General features: G+C 42.2%; 1 protein-coding gene across 1 annotated transcript in view; it reads right to left on the minus strand.

The window, feature by feature from the left end:
• The window catches only part of LOC145417517 (putative oxidoreductase YjmC), a 113,152-nt gene extending 96,691 nt beyond the window's left edge, over positions 1 to 16,461 (minus strand). The window contains exons 1-2 of the mRNA XM_080286225.1: positions 16,267 to 16,461; positions 13,967 to 14,108 (exon numbers count right to left, since the gene is read on the minus strand). Of these exons, the coding sequence (XP_080142351.1) occupies positions 13,967 to 14,108; positions 16,267 to 16,461 (337 nt within the window). The remainder of the gene's footprint in view (positions 1 to 13,966; positions 14,109 to 16,266) is intronic.
• Between the last annotated feature and the right edge of the window lie 5,901 nt (positions 16,462 to 22,362).

Consider the following 22,362-nt stretch of genomic DNA (forward strand, 5'->3'; position numbering starts at 1 on the left):
CCAATTCCTCACCATCCAACCTCGCTGTACATTCACTGACTTCACCTCTCTCAAAGACCATCACTTTACTCTTCCCTACATTCACCTTCAGATTCCGTTTCTTACACACTCTCCCAAACTCATCCACCAAGCCTTGCAGCTCCCCTTCGTCTTCACTCAAGAACACAGTATCATCTGCAAACAACAGTACAGGGAGTTTCCAAACACTATCCTCTCTCACCAGGGCCACTCCAACATCCACTACCCTACCTTGTACCTCTTTTATTACTCCATCCATGTACAGATTGAACAACCAAGGAGACATGACACATCCCTGTTTCAAACCAACTTTCAAAGAGAAAAATTCACTTAGTTCACCATCCACACGCACTACAGCCTTTGCACCATCGTACATACTTTTCACAGCATTCAACAACTTCCCATCTAATCCATATATTCTTAACACTTTCCACAATCCTTGTCTATCCACCCTGTCATATGCTTTCTCCAAATCCATGAAAGCCGCATACAACTTCTTTCCCTTCTTTAGAAACTTTTCCACTAAAGATTTAAGAATGAATATCTGATCTACACAACCTCTTCCCTTCCTAAAGCCTCCCTGTTCTTCTCCAACTAATTTCTCTGTTCTTTCTCTAACTCTGTCAATAAGTATCCTACCATACACTTTTCCTATTATACTAAGAAGACAAATGCCCCTATGATTACCACATACTCCTTTTTCCCCTTTTCCTTTGTACAAGGGAATAATTATACTTGACTTCCAATCCTCCGGCACTCTACCTTCCTCCCTGGCTAATCTGCACATCTTCCACATCCATTCTACTACTAGCTCTCCCCCATGCTTCAGCATATCACCACCTACTCCATCAATTCCTGGGGCTTTCCCCGATTTTACTTTCTTCATTGCTTCCACAACTTCTATCCTACTGATTTCTTCCTGTCTTCTCACCTCCCTCCTTCTCCCAGCCATTCCCCAGCCACTTATACTCGCATTACTTCCATCCTCTACGTTCAACAATTCCTTAAAGTGTTCTCTCCATCTGCTCACTTTTTCTCCCTTCTCCACTAGTAATCTACCATTTTTATCTTTCACTCCCCTGCTAACTTCACTTCCACCCTGTCTTACTCTTTTCACCTCTTTCCAGAACATTTTCTTAAAGTCCCTCCACTTTACACTCATATTCCTTCCAAATTCCTCATCCACTCTGTCCTTACTCTCTCTTAGTAATCTTTTCACCTCTCTTTCTTTCTACATATAACTCTTTCTTCCGCCTCTCAACTTCTTCCACGCCCCTATTTCTCATCCATTCATTGTATGCTTTCTTCTTTTGTGCCACAGCCTGTATCACCTCTTCAGTCCACCACGCTGTTCCTTGCACCCCCCTCTGTCTTCTCTTCCTTCCACACACCACATCACATGCTGCACATTTCTTCTGTAAATATGCTACACACACCTTCCATGTCTCCCATCTGCTCCAATTCATATTTGCCCAATTGTTCCTCCACTTCTCTCTTATACTCTGCCTTTTTCTCATCCTCTTGTAACCTTTCCACTCTCCTTGCAACTACTCCTTCCTCTCGTCTTTCCCTTCTTCTATTTCTCCATTCTAATTGGACCTTGATTCTGGCCACCACCAAGTAGTGGTCAGAAAGTCCACTCCCCCAACTTCTATAAACTCTTGCATCCATTACACATCTTCGCATCCTTCCATCCACACACACATGATCAATCATTGCCTTCCTTTCATTCAGTTAACCACCCACCCTTCTCATCACTCGCCATGTATACCTGTGGATCATCTTATGCATGAAGAGGGTATTGGCTATCACCAACCCCCTCCCAGCACAAATGTCCACTAACGCACTCCCATTCTCATCTATCTCAGCAGGCACACCCCACTCACCAACTATTCCATCCAGCTTCACATTCCCAACTTTACCATTTATATCACCAATCAAAAACACTCATTCCTTCCAAACTTTTCCATGCACACTTCTACATTTGTCCAGAACTCTTCTCTCACTCTTCTAGCACGATCTTGCGTTGGCGCATACACACACACAATCGCCCACATTTGTATTCCAACTTTCAACTTTACCCACACAATCCTTGATCCAACTGATCCATAGTCTTATGCTCTTCTTCCATCTTTTACTCACAACTATACATACTCCTTACTTTGCCCTCTCATTCTCACCTACTCCTGCACATATACCCCATCTATACTGCCATTCTCTCACATTTTCTCCTATCCATTTTGTTTCAGTTATTCCACATACATCCACTTTCGCACCCTCAAGCACCTGGAAAATCTCTCTCTCTTTCACCTCATCATTCGCTCCTCTTACATTCCAAGTACCCATTACCAAGTCCTCTGTCCGGTACTGGGTCGTCATCGTTTGGTCAGTCCTTGTCCGAGGTTTATTGTTTGTTTTTTTAGTTAGTTGTTTTCCGGGGAGGGGCACTAACCCTCCGCCAACCCTTTTAGTCGCCTTTTACGAGAAGCAGGGATACTGGGGGAGTATTCTTGAAAAACCCCCCTACCCCCAAGGGGTATATATATATATATATATATATATATATATATATATATATATATATATATATATATTTACGTGTCCAACTCTGGACAAAGGCTTCAGGGCCTATTTCTCGGGAGCAGTGACCTATCCCAAGGCCCATAGTCCTCCTACACCTCCACATGCCACCACTTCGGCGCTACCACCCACCATCCATACTGAATACATGCTAGGGATGACTCATACAGGACTGGTGTATTGGTATTAGCGGAGGTATTTTTACGGAATGTCGGCGGGTCATCAGGTAGATCAGGAAAGTCTGCTTTTTAGGAAATTCAAATCCTTAAACTGTTCCCTGCCCCAGCCGGGATTCGATCCTGGGTCCATTAGGACTGCAGGCCGCCTCTCTACCGATTCAGCCACCGCCTCCCCAAATATGCACAGAATGGTTCACACACATAACACAAGCTTGCATGGTACGCTATTTTGTTATAACAAATTCTGCCCAGAAACTATACATTGTCCCACCCACATATTCTTTACATCAAATTCTGCATTTCAGCTGCGGAAGTACCTCCTGTCCCAGTCCCTCCAGCCTTACTCTGCACACCCAAACTCCTCTCACCCCCTGTGCCATACCCGTCAGCACCATTAGTGACAGATCAGGCTACCTCGTGACAGCTGACAGCAAAGTTTTCCCAACACAGTCTCCATAACGTAACATTACGCAGGAAAGAAAGCGAATAGAGACGCTAACGAAGCCATGACTGACAAAACCAGAACTAAGTGCAGCCCCAGTCACGAAACGTAACACTGACTGTGAAATTTTAGGGATTCAGACAAAGGTAAGAGACGGCAGGTCACTACTGTATACATTGGTTAATTTCACCATCTCCCTTACTGAAATGCAGAATACTTGCAGCCTCTTGGAGAAACTTTTTCTAGAAAAATCTCCATGAACATTTGGTAAGGTGGTGATTTTTATCCCCATGACAACTGACTGGATTGTTTATTCTTCAACAAACAAATCCCATCCATTAAAATGACACCGTACTACCGCAGGCAAGAGATCTTTACAAAAAACACTTCACTGACATAATCAAAACTCATTCACCTGCACAAACAGTCCTCAACAAGAAACAGTCTTAACATCATACATGAGATCCCATTCCACTTACTAGATTAATTCCTCACAAAGAACAGTTCTTTTATTACATGAACACGGGTAACAATAATCTTAGTGACCATGAAATTGCGCTGACTGACGTCAACATAAAACCGGACATAAACAGTAACACAGGAACATCCACTTGCATCGCATCACAGCACAGACATGGATACCTATTGCAGAACCAAATCGACTTTCATATCTAGTTCCTTGACAGTGTTACATAGCCTATGATTTCATCATCCTTTGTGTAATTTTTAATGCACAGTATGCTGCATGTTTGATCACGAGCGTGTTCTACCTCAGTCCACCCTTCTACCGTTATAATAGAGGAAGTCGTCCTTTCTGTTGTTCAGAGCGGGATTGTCAACTCTTTGTCCCCATGGCTTCATTTGCACGTCCTTCTTACAAGTTGTATCAAGCTCTGCCGGTCCCTATATAATGAGCTCAGTCTCTACATTATTGCCACTTAGATCTACTCCTCATTTTGTTCACATCTCTGTCCTCCCCTGTACAGTTATTATTGTGAGTGCTCAGGAAGTCTCCAACCATCTAGCAGCTGTGTAATTTGAGTATGGGTGTTATTGCATTTTGTTCTTGTACTGTATAACATAAGATGTTGATTTGTGGGCCTAGTGGGGTTTTTGTGGTTCGTGTGAGGTTCTTATTGTCAGCCATCATTAATAATATTTTGTATCTGTAATAATATATCTGGTATTCACTGAGTATTATCTGGTATCTCATTTTAACAGGGCTGACTTAGATAAATTTACTTATGCTAATTTCGTGTTAATAGAGTCTATTTGCAGTTAACCATATATTTAATCTGTTTTTTGCCATTACATTAGCCTTATGAGTCCTGAATGTTTTGTTGTTAGTTTGAACATTAAACTTTAACTTGTAATTTTACCTAACTCTTTGTTTTGAACCTAGAACTTTACGGGACAGTAGTGATTTTTAGTATTCTCACTTACAGTGTACATTATCTTTGTTCCGTAATATAAATTTGGCGACCTCTTATCAGGATATTCAGGATATTATCATAAGGATATTGCTTATTATTTTGTGACTGTGATTTATTCATGATGTCTACTATTACTACGCTTGATGAAGCCAAAGATTTTTTGTCAAATGTGCAAACAGTGTTTGATGTAGAAAACAGAACAAAGAATGAACTTAAGCTTGTTGCTCAACAATTGGGAATTGCTGTTCGCTCTCATCATTCTAAAGATCAAGTTGTTGACATATAATGAAAGCTTGTTTAATGTAACTCCTCCAAATGAGCAAATGCAGATTGAAATAGCTAAATTACAGCTAGCCCTGCAGGAGGCTCAGGCTAAGGAGGTGGAGTTTCGTGCTAAGGAGGCTGAGGCACAAGTTGAAATTGCTAGGATTCAGGCAGACCATGAGTATCGCATGAAACAGGGTGGAACTGGATCATCTAGCTCTGATGATTTTGATGTGGCTAAAAATGTTAAACTTGTCCCTCCTTTTAATGAATCTGATTTAACAAAGTATTTTCAGTTGTTTGAGAGGGTAGCTACAGGTTTTAATTGGCCAAAAAAGTATTGGCCAGTACTCCTTCAAACTGTTCTCACCGGTAAAGCTCAAGTAACTTATGCATCTTTGCCTCAGGATCAATCTGATAATTATGATGTAGTTAAGAGCTTGATTCTTAAGGCCTATGAGCTTGTTCCTGAAGCTTATAGAGTAAAATTTAGGACAACTTACAAGCAAGATAAGCAATCCCATGTTGAGTATGCAAAAATCAAAGCAGATCTGTTAGAGCAGTGGTTAAATTCTAAGAATGTGGATTCTGATTTTGGTAAATTTAAGCAGATGATTTTGCTGGAGGACTTCAAAAGGTGTATTAGTAAAGGTGTAAGCCTATATCTTGATGAGAGAAGAATAAATAATTTGTCTGATGCTGCAGTTTTAGCTGATGAATAAGCTCTCACTCACAAGAGATATTCTAGAGAAAGAAGGAAAGCTGAGAGTAAGTACGTTGCCTCTACTCAGAGTACAGGTAACAGGAAAAAGAATAAAGATGATGTTTCTCAGGAAGTAAATACCAGCTCCACCTCTAGATTTCAGAAAAGTAAATGTACTTATTGTAGTAAGCTTGGTCATACTGCGGAGAAATGTTTCGGGAGACAGCGTGATGTGAACAAAAAGGAGTCTTTAAATATTCAGTCAATTGGTCTAGTGTCCACTCTTGACAGTTCCCAGAAATCCTTAACTGAGTTAACTGAACCTGCTTTGAGGGGTAACTTAAATTCTCATGATGGAGCTCCTCTTTTGAGCAATAACGTGGGTGACACTCTCATGAGTTCATGTGCTAATTTCCCGTCTGATGGTTTTGTCAGTCCTCTGGACAGTAATGACAGGAAATCAGTTAAAAAATATCGTGATACAGGTGCTTGCCAATCCCTTATGCTGACCAGTGTTCTAGGCTCTAATGTTAATTCCTCTGATGAAACTGTAATCTTACAAGGTGTAGGGAATAATTACTTCTCTGTCCCTCTGTGCAGAGTGAATTTAAAGTCTGGTTTTGTTAATGGTTCCGTTATGGTTGGGTTGGTTGAGACACTCCCAATGTCAGGTGTAACTTTCTTACTTGGAAATGATATTGGTGGAAGTCAAGTGTGTCCAGCTCCTCAGTTGTCTAGTGGGCCAGTGGCTGCGTCCCGGGATTGTGATGTCCCTGATGTGTTCCCTGCATGTGCTGTCACTAGGGCTAAGTCTAAAGTTACTGGTGATTTAGAGGATAATGATGATGATGATGTTATCCTAGCTGACACTTTTCTTGCTAATTTGGACCACTCACCAGATGAGGTAGTACCCCGTAGTGTTGATAATTTGTCTCGTCAAGAATTGGTTGAGTTGCAGGTTGCTGACCCTGAGTTGAAAGGTCTAGCTAACTCTGCTTGCAGTGAGGAAGAGTCAGCCGGTGCTTCTACTTGTTATTATATAAAGTCAGGAGTACTTATGAGGAAGTGGAGACCCCCAACAGCATCAGCCGACTGTGAATGGGAGGTTGTACATCAAGTTGTCATCCCTCGTGTTTGTAGGCAGGATATCATTAGAGTGGCTCATGATTCCAGTTTGGCAGGACACCTTGGAGTGAGGAAGACTGCAGCATGCATTTTGAAACACTTCTACTGGCCAGGTATCTTCAGGGATGTTTCCTGGTATTGTAAGTCTTGTCACACCTGTCAAGTTGTGGGGAAGTGTAATCAGACCGAAAAGGTTGCACCTCTAGTTCCCATTCCTCCTTTTGAGGCGCCTTTCACCCGTGTGTTGGTGGATGTTGTGGGCCCTCTTCCTAAGACTTCTTCAGGATTTTCTTATGTGTTGACCCTGATTGATATGGCTACTCGTTATCCTGAAGCCATTCCACTTAGAAATATCTCAGCAAAGAACGTGGTTAAGGAAATGCTAGGGTTCTTCACAAAGTTTGGTCTGCCCAAGGAGGTACAGTCAGACCGGGGAAGTAATTTCATGTCAAATGTTTTCAAGCAGTCTCTGAAAGAGTTGGGCATCACCCAGATCACGTCTTCAGCTTACCATCCCCAGACCCAAGGAGCTTTGGAGAGATATCATCAAACACTCAAATCGATGCTCAAGAAATACTGTTTGGAACATCAGAAAGACTGGGATAAAGGTCTTCCATTTGTTGTATTTGAGGCAAGAGAATCTCCAAATGAATCACTGGGCTTCTCACCTTTTGAACTACTGTTTGGCCATGAAGTAAGAGGACTCCTTAAGCTACTCAAGGAATGCTGGCTGTCGGAGGAAGATGACGTCAACCTGCTGGAGTATGTGATGAAGTTCAAAGAACGGCTGTCCACTGCTTTACAACTGGCGAGAGAGAATTTAGGAGCTGCTCAGGAGAAGATGAAGACTTGGTATGATAAGAAGTCCAGGTTACGCAACTTTCAGCCAGGAGATCAGGTTTTGATTCTGCTACCGGTGCATGGGCAACCTCTTCAAGCCAAGTTTAGTGGTCCTTATTTCGTGGAGAAGAAACTCAGTGATGTCAACTATGTCATCGCCACACCAGATCGTAGAAAGAACAAGCAACTATGTCACATCAACATGCTAAAGTTATATCACAGGCGGGACGAAAATAATCCAGACTGCACTGTAGCTGTTCCACCCGAGTCTGCAAGTGAAGCTCTCCCACGCAGTATGAGCCTGAGTGATAGTTAGGGGAAGAATCCTGATATCATGAATGATCTCCAGACTAAGCTTTCTCATCTACCTCCCGAGGAAAGGCAGGAGTTTTCGGCATTACTGCAGGAGTACCTGCAAATGTTCCGTGCCACTCCAGGAAGAACCACTGTGTTGATGCATGATGTCGATGTTGGAGATGCAAAGCCAATTAAATTGCCTCCTTACCGTGTGAACCCAGTGAAAGTTCCTCTCATCCAGAAGGAGCTTGGCTACCTGTTGGACCACAAGATGATTGAGCCCTGTCAGAGCGAGTGGAGTTCTGTCACTCTAGTCCCTAAGCCAGGTGGGTCACAGCGGCTTTGCATCGACTACAGACGTGTTAATCAGATAACCAAAACAGACACTTACCCTCTCCCTCGCGTGGAAGATTGCATAGACAAGATCGGAAAGGCTAGGTACATAAGTAAGTTTGATTTGTTAAAGGGATACTGGCAATTACCTATGACTGAACGTGCTAGGGAGATCTCATGTTTTTTAACACTAGGAAAGACTTTTGCATGTTCGGTAATGCCATATGGTATGAAGAATGCACCAGCCACATTTCAGAAGCTGATGAATGTTGTAACAGAGGGTTTGGCAGGGTGTGTTGTTTATATTGATGATGTATTAATCTTCAGTGACAACTGGAAAGATCACCTATGCCATGTCAGTAAATTTCTTGAGCGTTTGGTTCATGCTAATCTTGTAGCTAATTTATCAAAGTGTGAGTTTGGTCAAGCTAAAGTTCAGTACCTTGGGTATGTAATTGGTGATGGACATGTTGCACCACCAGGAGCTAAGGTTCAGGTTATAAGTGATCTTCCCAGACCTAAAAGTAGGAAAGAGCTACAAAGATTTTTGGGAATGGTAGGTTATTACAGGAGATTTGTTCTTAACTTTTCAATTCTTGTATCACCACTTACAGACCTACCGAAAAAGGGAGTTAAATTTGTCTGGACCGATAACTGTGAATCCTCTTTCAGCAAACTTAAAGCTATCCTATTAAGTCAGCCAGTGCTCGCTACTCCAAATTTTGCTAAGCCTTTTAAGATGGCTGTTGATGCATGTGATACAGGAGCTGGGGCTGTTTTGCTGCAAGAGGATGATCAGGGTATTGAACACCCTGTATCTTACTACAGTAAGAAGTTCACTCCACCTCAAAAGAACTACTCCACTATTGAGAAAGAGCTTTTGGCCTTGATTTTGGGTTTACAGCATTTTTCATTTTATTTGTGTTCTGGTTTTGACCCCATAGTCATTTATACCGATCATAACCAACTGAAATTCCTTAGTAAGTTTAAAGATAAAAATCAGAGATTGACAAGATGGAGTCTACTTCTTCAGGAGTATTCATTAGACATACAACATGTCAAGGGGAAAGAAAATGTTATTGCAGATTGCTTATCTAGACTTTAGACAGATTGTTTTAGAGTAATAAGAAATTTCCTTTGTAAATTTCTTTTTCTTTGTGGGGAGGTGTTATATAGCCTATGATTTCATCATCCTTTGTGTAATTTTTAACGCACAGCATGCTGCATGTTTGATCACGAGCATGTTCTACCTCAGTCCACCCTTCTACCGTTATAGTAGAGTAAGTCGTCCTTTCTGTTGTTCAGAGCGGGATTGTCAACTCTTTGTCCCCATGGCTTCATTTGCGCGTCCTTCTTACAAGTTGTATCAAGCTCTGCCGGCCCCTATATATTGAGCTCAGTCTCTACATTATTGCCACTTAGATCTACTCCTCATTTTGTTCACATCTCTGTCCTCCCCTGTACAGTTATTATTGTGAGTGCTCAGGAAGTCTCCAACCATCTAGCAGCTGTGTAATTTGAGTATGGGTGTTATTGCATTTTGTTCTTGTACTGTATAACATAAGATGTTGATTTGTGGGCCTAGTGGGGTTTTTGTGGTTCGTGTGAGGTTCTTATTGTCAGCCATCATTAATAATATTTTGTATCTGTAATAATATATCTGGTATTCACTGAGTATTATCTGGTATCTCATTTTAACAGGGCTGACTTAGATAAATTTACTTATGCTAATTTCGTGTTAATGGAGTCTATTTGCAGATAACCATATATTTAATCTGTTTTTTGCCATTAAATTATCCTTATGAGTCCTGAATGTTTTGTTGTTATTTTGAGCATTAAACTTTAACTTGTAATTTTACCTAACTCTTTGTTTTGAACCTAGAACTTTACGGGACAGTAGTGATTTTTAGTATTCTCACTTAAAGTGTACATTATCTTTCTCTGTTCCGTAACAACAGTGATTCACATTCCAGTACTGGTGATGCAAATCGGACTACACTGCATTGGAAAATACACGACACAACAAACGGCACATCCCCCCAAAATGGACGCCGGTCACCTAAGTGGCACGACAGATATATTAAAAGACTACACAGAAACAAAATCAGCAAAATATACAAGACAAATAAACTTTGCTATAATATAGAACACTAAAACACACACACACACACACACACACACACACACACACACACACACAAGAATATATTAAAGACAACAAAAATAAATATCACAAGCAAAAACGAAGTGAACAAACACTTTCCTTACAGAAACAAACAAAACACCCCTAAATTCTACGGTTTATTCAAACCACGCAATTAAGGTTCTACTGGCTTTACAACACTTTAGCCTGACTATTTTATTACACTTCCAGGGTATAAAGCACATGCACTCACCTAGCATTTCCAGTCAGTCACTGTCCATGAGCAAGCAAACATACACGAGGTACCAACCTCACCACACCTATCAGTATCCCCCACTCTCTAGCCACATACAACCAGAGAGTTGCAAAACTACAATGGCAAGGCGACAGGACCCTGAAGAACTGAAAGGCCAGTGCTTGTATTCTTGCTCCTAGTGTGCAGGCTACATCTGCCTCCTGGCAAATGTGGTACCAATGTTTAAATCCGGAGACACAACCCTCTCAGTTATCTGCAGGTTTGTTTCACTTACCTAGCCCTCCACAAAGTTTAAGACCATACGTTTATAGACACATCATACAGCACTCTCACAGACAAATTCCAGTAACTGACACCCAACAAGGTTTTCCGCTCAAAAGCTCGAGCAGGACTCATTTGCTTGTAACAACCAGTGACACTGCCCAGGACCTTAACGACGTATAAATTGGAAAGTGAACATCATTGTTTTTAGACTCTGACAGGGTCTTCGACAAAGTCTTGTAAACTTTCTGCAAAACAGAGCCTTTATGACATCAGATGATTCCTCCACAGGACAGACACTATTCGGACTAATCACGAACAATGAGTTATCCTCCTGACGCTGCGACTCGTCCTCCATCACAGGTACCTCTGGGGATACCACGTGGCACTGTCCTTTATATGAATGATCCTTCACTAACATTTTCTTCTATAACTTGACATTTTGCAGATGACAGTTTAGTGCACTGACTGATATTCGATAAGGATGATGGCCTTCAACATTATAATGACTTAGGCGCTCTCAAGAACTGAGAAGCGAAATGACAAATAACACTGAGACCTGACAAAGGCCATCGTATGCGTTTCACATGATCACACTGTTCCTCCTGTCAAGTACACTGTTCCTTTTTATAGTTTCATCAGTTATGTACCTGAGTGTTTACATCTCAGCAGATATGAGGTGGACCACACACAAGTGCACCATCAGGGCACCTGCTATCCGTTCTCTGGGGTTTCTTTGTAGAAACCTTCGATAGCGCATGGCAAACTTCGAAGTTTTTGCTTATAAAATACTTATTCGGACACACTTAGAGTACTGCGACACTAACTGGGATCCACACATTCACAGCGATAATATAAATGAGACCACATAAAATGAAGTTCCAAAATTGATCAAATGTGATTACATACACATTAAATTATTCACTATGCTAAAGCTCTACACCAGACTAGACTCATTCACAAGTAGACGAATACACAGACAGCAGATGCTATACATAATCACAGAGGACGTAACTGATAAACTGACCTTCATTTACAACCTGCACACACACAGGTTCCAGTATAGGCGATCACAACCTAAATATCACATTTATGAAGCAAGAACTAAGATCTTCAGGCTCTCCTTCTTTTTCTGATTCATCCAAAAGTGTAATCACCTCCCATCCCACGTAGCTAATAGTCCCAGTCTTGATATTTTTCTTCTAGGGTCAATAATCATTACCACATATTGCTACTCCTGGTCCTTAATTTCCTACATAATTATGTTGTCCATGAGCTGTCCTTTGCTGGTTCTTATATCAAAATCAAGCTCAAGATACCCTGGCACCCATCTTCACAAGACCTTGCCTTTTCAATCGATAAATCTTCGAATTTGTAAGCTCAGTTTCCCCCAAGGTTTACATCTCATCTTCGAATTTATAAGCTCAGTTTCTTCCAAGGTTTAAATCTAGTAGTAACAAAGGACTGGCAATACTTAGTGTAAAATGGCAACTTGATCCACTGTACCTTGCAAGGCATGAGTGCAGTGACCTGTGTGTGTGTGTGTGTGTGTGTGTGTGTGTGTGTGTGTGTGTGTGTGTGTGTGTGTGTGTGTGTGTGTGTGTGTGTGTGTGTGTGTGTGTGTGTGTGTGTGTGTGTGTGTGTGTGTGTGTGTGTGTGTGTGTGTGTGTGTGTGTGTGTGTGTGTTCTTACCTTAACTAATTGTATCTTTACAGGAATGAGTCAAGCTCGTACTGTCCCGTGTCTTAAACCATATTTATCGTACATATCCTTAAATTTGTGAATTGTTTTGGCACACACTATTTCATTCGGTAGTGCATTCCACTGATCAATTGCTCTGTTTGGGAAACTGAATTTCCTTACGTCTTTATCACCTCTCTTCTTATGCATTTTTTTGTAGTGTCCTCTTGCTGATGCTTCTCCACATGTTAAGTAATCATTTATGTCTATTTTCTCCTTTCCTGATATGCACTTATATAGCATTATCATGTCACCTCTTTTCCTTCTCTCCTGTAGTGTTGGTAGATTCAGTTTATTTAGTCTTTCTTCGTAGCTTAGGTCCCTTAAGCTTGGTATCCATCTTGTAGCGGCCCTTTGAACTTTTTCAATCTTGTCTATGTGTTTTTTGAGATGAGGACTCCAGACTACTGATGCATTTTCTAGGGTTGGTGTAATGAATGATGTTATTATCCTTCTTAGCATGTCTTCATTTATGTATGTGAATGCTATTCTCATATTTGCAAGCAGTGTATACATGTTCCGCACCTTCTCGCTGATGTGGTCAGCCGGAGATAGTCTGTTATTGATAATCACACCTAGGTTTTTCTCTCTTTCTGATGTGTATAGGGTTTTATTTCCTAACTTATAATCCCAATCAGGTCTTTTTCCACTTTTACCAAACTTGATTACATGACACTTGTCCACATTGAATTCCATTTGCCATGTACTACTCCATTCATGAAGTTTATTTAATTATTCTTGTAGCTCTTTACAAGAGTCTGTGTTAATAATTCTCCTTTGTATTTTTGCATCATCTGCAAACATATTCAGATAGCTCTCATTTCCAGTGTTACTGTTTATATCATTTATATACACTAAAAACATGGTTGGTGCCAGCACTGAGCCCTGTGGTACTCCACTAGTCACCTCTTTCAATGATGAGTAGTTTCCTCTTAGTACTGTTCCCATTTCTCTTTTTATGAGAAAGTCTTGCATCCAACAAAACAGTTTGCCTCGAATTCCTCCTTGATGGTACAGTTTCCATAAAAGTCTTTGGTGTGGTACTGTGTCAAAAGCTTTCTTGAAATCTAAATAGATACCGTCCACCCATCCTTCCCTTTCCTGTATTGTGTTTGTTACTCTGTCATAGTAGCTCAACAGATTAGTAACATATGATTTTCCTTTTCTGAAACCAAACTGTCTTTCTGTTATACTGTGTTCGTCTAGATGATTCACCCAAGCTTTTCTTATAAGCTTTTCTAATACCTTGTGTGTGTGTGTGTGTGTGTGTGTGTGTGTGTGTGTGTGTGTGTGTGTGTGTGTGTGTGTGTGTGTGTGTGTGTGTGTGTGTGTGTGTGTGTGTGAGCGCATACCGATGCGTTGCAGACCATGGCTGTAGTGACCTCTGGTGTCAGCTGCCACCAGGACCTTGGCCAGACATGACGCTTTGTTGACATCCACACCAAGAGACTGCATACACTCCACCACGAAGCGCTCCACCTCACTGACGGCCACCTGGCGGGGGAGGATAGGAGATAATTGGTAGAGTGTATAAGAACACATTATTAGACTGTAGCTTCGTAAAAGTACTGTGTAATAGAAAACAAAAATTTTCTAAATTAATTGTTAAGAAGTAGGAATGGCAAAAGTGCATAGATACGAGATGAAAAAAGCACAGAAACAAGAGAGCATTCAGGATGGGAGCAGATTTGGAGACCTATACCCATTACTACATTGCACACTTTAGCCACACACTTGTAGCTGGTGGTATAGGTCTCCAAATCTGCTCCCATCCTGAATGCTCTCTTGATTCTGCGCTTTTTTCGTCTCTTATCTGTGCACTTTTGCCATTTCTACTTCTTAACAATCATTTTAAAAGAAATTTTTTGCTTTCTAGTTTATGATATTTTTGTGTAAGTACAATTATGCATAAAGCATGCATCAGATTCGGATTGTTACATGCATGGCATACTGCAAGACTAAAACGAGGGCGCCTTCGCGTGAAAAGAAGTGTTTTGGTATGTTCATTAACTGCAGACGAGCTGTAGCTAACCGTTATTGCGCAAAATGGCGTACTTACGGGTGACCTCGATGCGGTTTTCAGGCCATAACTCGCAAACCGTAGCCTGAATGCTTTTCTAAACATGAAAAGAAACGTCTACACTTGACAAACAGCGTTTTGGTACAGTATATAGTACGCTTGCATAAGCCATACTGTTTTGGAGTTATGACTAATAAGAAAGGACTAAATCGATATTTTTTTCGGTTCGATTTTGCGACTCCTACTAAGGTTAGCAAGAGTTTGCTAGTAGTTTTGCATTTGAATATCGAAAGCCTTTTAATTCATAAGCTATTAGAACTAAGCTTTGCGACCATTTGCACGCGAATGCTCCTTTACCCTATAGTACGCGACGCCAGTTTGAACCTGCACCATTCCTACTTACGGAGAGCTACCGCACTCCGTGATACTCCATCATCATCCACTCTGCCTCAGCATGTGGGATTTTTTTTTTCTTCCATGCACCAACGGTCCGGGAACCAAAGTCATTAAGCAGGTTTTTATATTACTATATTTTTATATTTTTAATTTTTATTGGAAACAGTATTATTAATTCCTTTACATATATATAATATTATGTAACGTCCAGAAAAAAAAGTTGCAATAGGTATGTTCAGAGACAAAAATAAACCTATGCTAAGACCCTCTCACTACCCCACTACCCTACACTGAGACCTAAAGAGACACAGCTACACCTAACCAATAATTCATATGGGACCTACACTAAATTGTTAAATACCTTACAGAACACCATCGACTACAAATAAGGTACTACAAGCTGGGATATCAGGCCGAAGTGAGACAAGTTCTGAACTACAAGGATACGAACGCCCAATAGGTCATGACTACCAAGGCCATTTGAGAATTTAGGACCTGGATGTCCCCATAAACTCCTACTTTTCTCCCCTTACATGCACGTAAGACAATGATCGAAGCGAGATGGGATAATATCATTATTACCCATAATAGCCCAGTTGAAACGTGGGACATCCTCATTTCCTTTCCCCTCCTTTCCCACTCACGCCGCTACGGTGCTTCATCACCACCGCTGTTCACTTCCCGTTCTCCTGACTTTCCCCCCTCCCCTCTCTCCCTTCCCTTACCTCACCCCCATCATCGCCCCACCTCTTCCTTCCCGCCACCACTTGTTTCTTCAAATGCAGTATATACTGCAAGAGAAACCACATACCCTCATAGATATCCCATATTATATTATATCCTCTGTGGATCAATCAACCGCATGATAAAATGTCGATTTATTGTATCATTAAGAAAAATCTCTCCTGTGCCTCCTACCCACACGAGTAGTGCGCTGTTGCCACATGAGCAAGAGAGGGATGGCAAGGAGTAACAAGACTCCTGGAGCCAACTGTACACAAACCCAGGAAACCACGTAGCTCCTTCACGGAATTGGCCAGTTTTTCACAGCTGCCACCTTAACTCCAGATCAGTACGGACGCCGCCCTCGCCCACAGTGTGTCCCAAGTACTTCACTTCCTTCTGGAACAAGTAGCAATTCTTGGGGTTCAGCTTGAAGTGCGCTGCTCAGATCCTGTTGAACACCTCTAACAGCCTCTCCAATTCCTGGTCGAATGTTCAGCCAAATACAATTACTTCATCAAGACAGATGAGAGATGTCTGCCAGTGCAGGCCTTCCAGTGCTCTATCCATGAGACGCTCAAAAGTAGCAGGAGCATTGCACAGGCCAAATGACATCACTTCGAACTGCCATAAACCCTGCCCATACGAAAAGGCTGCATTCTCCTCGTCCTTCTCAGCAACCTTGACGTGATGATATCCTGCCTTCATGTCTAAGGTGAAGAACCACTTGGCACCTGACAGAGCATCCAGGGTGTCATCAATATTTCGCAAGGGGTACGCATCTTTCACTGTCACTTCATTCAGGGTTCGATAATACACACAGCACCTTACTGAGCCATCCTTCTTCCTTACCAGAACAACTGCTGATGGCCAAGGACTGCTGGACTTTTCTATCACTGCCTGACTTAAAAATTCTCCATCATCTACATTCCTTGCTGCTGAGCTGACGCCATCCTCCGAGCTGGCTGTTTAATTGGGAGGTGATCCCCGGTGTCGATGCAATGCTCCACCAAATCAGTGCATCTCAGGTCTAGGTCTCCGGTGGAAAAGACATCAGCAAACTTCACGAGCAGTTGCCATAACTGTCGTGCTTGTAAGTCATCCTAGCACTGGCATCTCCTTGAAAACAGGTCTTGTAAGTGGGCTGGCAGATTCCCATCTTCTCTGACTGCACTCCTTTTACAGGCCTGCCACTGATACCACTCAGGGTCCACTGCCTGACACAGTCCCACAATTTCTCCCTCGTTGATCTTCTGTGTCTTACGAGAGAAACTGGCCACCAACAACCGGCACATCACCTGCACTAGTTTCCACCAAAGTCCCCAGCATCACTCCAGCTTTCGTCTTGCACCACCCATCAGACTCCACCTCCCCTAGACAGCTGTCAAAAGAGCCACTCACCTTACACTGGAGCAGTGAGGGCGTCCTCATCTCACCACCAAAACTGGTACGTCTTACTGCCTTGACAGGAACCGACTTTCCCCGGACCGTGAGCTTCATGGAGTAGAAGTCCGGCTCACATCCCACGGACATAAGATAGTCCAGACCAAAACGGCAAGGATCCTCTATGTCGGCCATGTAGACTGAAAGCATGGCCTCTTGCCCTGCCACTTCAATCTGGACATCCAAGGATGCCCTCGGTTCTGCACAGTGCCCAGTTACGCTGTACAATTTATTGTTCTGATGACTCAGGCAGATACCGATGATGTAACATATCAGGCCTCACGAAAGTCTGCTCTGAGGCTGAATCAATCACCAGGGAACACTTCTAGACAACAATTCTTCCGTCTACTTGCACACTGTCAGTCACAGTTATCTTGCATTTTCTCGGTGGTAAGGCTACTTGGGGGAAAACCGGCCGGTTGTTGCCCCTTCATACCAGCTTCCACTAGTTTTCTGGTTCTTGCTTGTCTTCTGCAGCCTTCTTCTGATCCTCCTCCTCCTTTAAACATTCAGAACTGAAGTGTCCCACCTCACCACATGTCCAACACCCTTTTGTTGCAATCATAGATTTTCTTGCACTGCTCCGTTCTTGCTCCCTCTTCTATTTGTAACAATCCTCTTTCTTGTGTCCTGGCTTCCCGCAGAACCAGCAACCTCCTCCGATCTTCTCCTGTTCCCTCTTCAACTTGCAGCTGTCCTCTTTCCTATGTCCTGGCTTTTCACAATACCAGCAACTTCCATCGAATTTCTCTGCTTCACATACCTGCCCTTGAATCCTGCACAACTATGAACTGGATGTACTAGACCTGACATAAGACTCAAATTCCAGAGCCCTGGCTAGTGCTTCTTGCATGCGTCTTAGTTGTGTCAGCTTCACTTGTACTTTCAACTCTGCACTATCAAAAGCATCAATGAACTGGTCCCTCAGAAGAATAGCTAACAGGTTAGGTGCTGCTCCAGGGTATGCATTGTGTATCATACTCTCTAGGTCATGAGCAAGCTGCTGAAGGGGTTCGCCTCGAAGCCGTACACGGGTCTGGAATCATGCTCTGTAAACCTCAGTCTGGTACATGGTCCCGTATCTGTGCTCCAGCACTTCTACTTGGGACTGGTAACTGTTCCTCTCCTCCACTGATATCTGGCCAAGAATCTCAATTGCAGCACCCTTGAGGCTAGTAGCAAGCTGCACTGCCCTTTGCTTATCATCCCATCCATTCTATCAGCAAGTAACTCAAACTGTGCACTGTAAGCTTCTCTAGATACTTTGCCATCAAATTCCTGAAGTTTCTTTTTAATTGGACCCCCATTATAGCCATACACTTCACTGGTTTGGGGTCTGAAAATTGGGGCATCATAATTATGTCCAGGACTTAAAACTCCTAAATTCTGATTATTCAACCCTGTAATTCTACCTTTGCATGCTTGGTATCCGTTAGGATTCACCAGACACTGTTCATTTTTTTCATATGCTCCCTGTACATTAACCTGAGACTCAGCAGTGCAAGATTTCTCTATAGCCTTCATTCTCTCACTAATTATCTTCATCAGGTCGTCTACATGCTGTCTGCACTCTATCACACTTACTTCATTAATTGTCTCCAGCTGGTCATCTACATGCTGTCTACACTCTATCACAATTCCCTCACTAACTGTCTTCAACTGGCGGTCTTCATGCTGTCTGCACTCTATCACATTATTGCTCATCTCACGCTTCTGCTGCAGTAGCTCCCTCAGCTGTTGCTGTTCTTCCTTCATTTCCCTCATGAAAGCATTTAGCTGTCCTTGCATCCTCAGTTGCAACTCCTCCTGTTGCTCCTGTAATGTTTCTTAAAGTCATCCATACTGCTCTTTCTGTTCTTCACTTTTTGCTTGTACTTGTTCAGTTTGTGTCTGTAGTCAGTGGAGCACCCAGAAAAAAGTTGAAAAGATGGGGGGGGGGGCTTTTTTTCATCTTTTTAATTGTGCAGCCCATGACTGCGGCGAGCGTAGTGAGCCCATACAGGTGAGGGGTTTGTGGGAGGCACTGAAAGAACGCCCCCCCTCCCGAGAAAATATTGCATTTTGGCCAATTTTATGATCATTTTGAGACCATTTGGAATGGGTATAGGACATAAATATAGCATATTCTAAAGTCATTTTTAAGTACTCTGTGCCACTGAGTTTTGATTCAGTCCCTCCAATAACCTTATACTACCAAAATTCAAACGCTCACATTTCGATCAAACAACATTACAACTGTAGGGAACTAATAACAAAGACATTAAAAAATTATGATAATTTAATCACTGTATTAGTCCCAATTAACATATATACGAGTGTGTATATATATATATATATATATATATATATACTATAGCACTAGCCGTGTGTGTGTGTGTGTGTGTGTGTGTGTGTGTGTGTATTCTGGGCAGCCGAAACTACACATTCAAATCGCACCAAAACTGGCACAAAAATCGCAAAAAATTCGCTGATGTGAAAAAACTTGGTCCCATCACGACTGAAAAACTTTTACTATATTTAATGAGCGATCACATTTTGACCAAAAAACGCCGCTCCTGGCGCCCGGCATAGGATCTCTATAGAATTTTTTGCCCATGTCAACAACTAAAATATATGGTACTATAGTAGTAGCCGTGTGTCTGTGTGTGTATTTTGGACTTGCGTTCAGACAACTTGGGTTCCATTCCCGAAGCTGTAAATAACATGATCAAGTGGTTAGCTGCAAAAAATTTAAAGTGACAACATTAGACTACAACAGCACATAAACGTGATTTGGATTACCTGAAATTACGAGGAAACGAGTGCAAAGCACGAGAAAGCAAGCACGCAGCGCGAGAGCCCTCTGCAGGAGCAAGTGCGAGGTGCCTGAAGGGCCCACGAGCATTTGTATATATTTATTGCAAAAAGGGGGGGAGGCCATGGCCGCATGGCCCCCCCGCTTGGTACGCCACTGTTGGTAGTTGTTCACTGAGTTCTTTCTGGCCTTCAGTCTGTGCTTGTAGTTGTTCACTGAGTTCTTTCTGGCCTTCAGTCTGTGCTTGTAGTTGTTCACTGAGTTCTTTCTGGCCTTCAGTCTGTGCTTGTAGTTGTTCACTGAGTTCTTTCTGGCCTTCAGTCTGTGCTTGTAGTTGTTCACTGAGTTCTTTCTGGCCTTCAGTCTGTGCTTCTAGTTGTTCACTGAGTTCTTTCTGGCCTTCAGTTTGTGCTTGTAGTTGTTCACTGAGTTCTTTCTGCCTTTAATTTCTACTTGCAGTGACTCGATGAGTGCAGCCAGAGACACCTCCCCCTGCCTACCTTGGCTTCTTGTCTGTACACCCTCCGGTTCCATGTCGAAGATTTAATTCACTGAAGCACTTTTCGATCCTCACTCCTAACACCACTGTTACATCCACGTCCAACACTGCCGCAGACTCCAACAGCAGTAATTCACAGGCTTCTGGCATCCGTTGCCTTTATTTTACTAAGTAATTACACTGTCTGCTTCGCAATTCCAGAGCTACACTAACTTCACAAGGCCACAAGTCATATTAAACTGAAACTCCTCTATTCTCTCCCCCATCCTCTTATAACCTTCCTTCCTTCACCAACATTCTAGGACAAGCTGGTACTGCTCCTGGCAACAACAAATACCAAATCGGAGACATTCAAAATATTCCAGAGTTTCCTTACATTACGTAGCACTCTAAATTCTGTTGCATACAAACTGAAATTAAAGTACATAACTTAACAATCACCTAAATAAAACATTATAGAGAAAATAAAAATAAGAATGAATGCTTAACTTCACAAAGTACCTCCACTCACAGCAGCAGGCTATCTAGCAACTCCGACTCATTACAGAAAAATGCGAGACTTGTCGGGATTATTCCAGCACCGCCTGACTAGCAATCCAGTTCCTTAACAGTATCTTAAGCAAAAAATTGATGGAAACAAAGTCTCACGGATGTCAACAGAATCGCCTATCGGAGGTTAGAAGAACGATTGTTTCAACTGAAGAAAAAAGTGAGGTAGGGAGTGGGGAGAGTCTGCGAAGAAACCTAATAAATAGAACAGTTCATCTTAAGTTTGGAGAAAAGTTACGCACATTCGCAACATCTCTGAGCCTCAAAATCGGCATCCTGCATCTAGCATCAGAGTGGAGCAACTAACTTCAGTGGTCACAGTCCTCCAGGGTGGAGTATTTACCCAGAACAGTTCGGCAAAAGCTGATGCAAGAGCAGCCACAGAGGGTGAGAAGAATACAGTTCGCTAGACAGAATTCTAACCTCCTGGATAATATACCTTTCACAGAGTATGAACTTCTGTCAGTTATTATGAGAGGAAAATCTACAGCTCCGGGAGAAGATGCCATCACCGACTAGCTGTACACACACACACACACACACACACACACACACACACACACAACTTAACCCAGATCTCGTAGGTCAGCGGTTTCCTGGTGCAGCCTGATCCACTTTGTTGCTGTGGTAGGGGGAAGGGCGAGGCGCTGGGCATTGTCGCGGATGGAGAGGCCAGAAAGGCGATGATCTGACCCGCTGAGTCACTTGGACTTGTCTAGTTGCCATGACAACGAGAAGCAGTGATCCATCTCGCAATCTGGACGTGATAGCACACCACTGTTTACGTGTGACTGGCGGCTTACAGATCAAATCAAATGTTTTGACTGGTTGATTTCTTATCGACGATTGTCAGATTCACGTTTAAATATTGTTTGATCCTTATAAAGAAATCATACCAATATGCAATTATCTCATTGTTAATAATTTGGTTGTATTTTTGTATATTTCCCTTACTGGATCATCATACTGTATTATTCTCTCACGTTACAATTCCTTTCAACTGATAATGGTCATATTATTGCCTTAACCTTATTTGGCCAGGAGATAAATATAACCCATACAGAAAGAACCTATGGACCAAAATACAGGCCTTTTTATTATCATATGAAAAGAGGCCTTTTCATCTATAACTGTTTACCTTAGCCGCTCATAATGTGGGATTTTGAATCTTGTGTTCCAATCTATTACTCCTACCCCATTCTTCCTGTTACGTAGGCCAAGCACGCCTTCAGTGGATGAGAACCAAACACAACACTTTTGCACCGTTCAATTCCATAAATCACACCTTTTTATTTGTGTATTTAACTCATTTATTTATTTGTTT

Source organism: Coenobita brevimanus, chromosome 110, assembly GCF_032717465.1.
Source record: "Coenobita brevimanus isolate Jiangsu-jjx chromosome 110, ASM3271746v2, whole genome shotgun sequence".
NCBI classification, from domain to species: domain Eukaryota; kingdom Metazoa; phylum Arthropoda; class Malacostraca; order Decapoda; family Coenobitidae; genus Coenobita; species Coenobita brevimanus.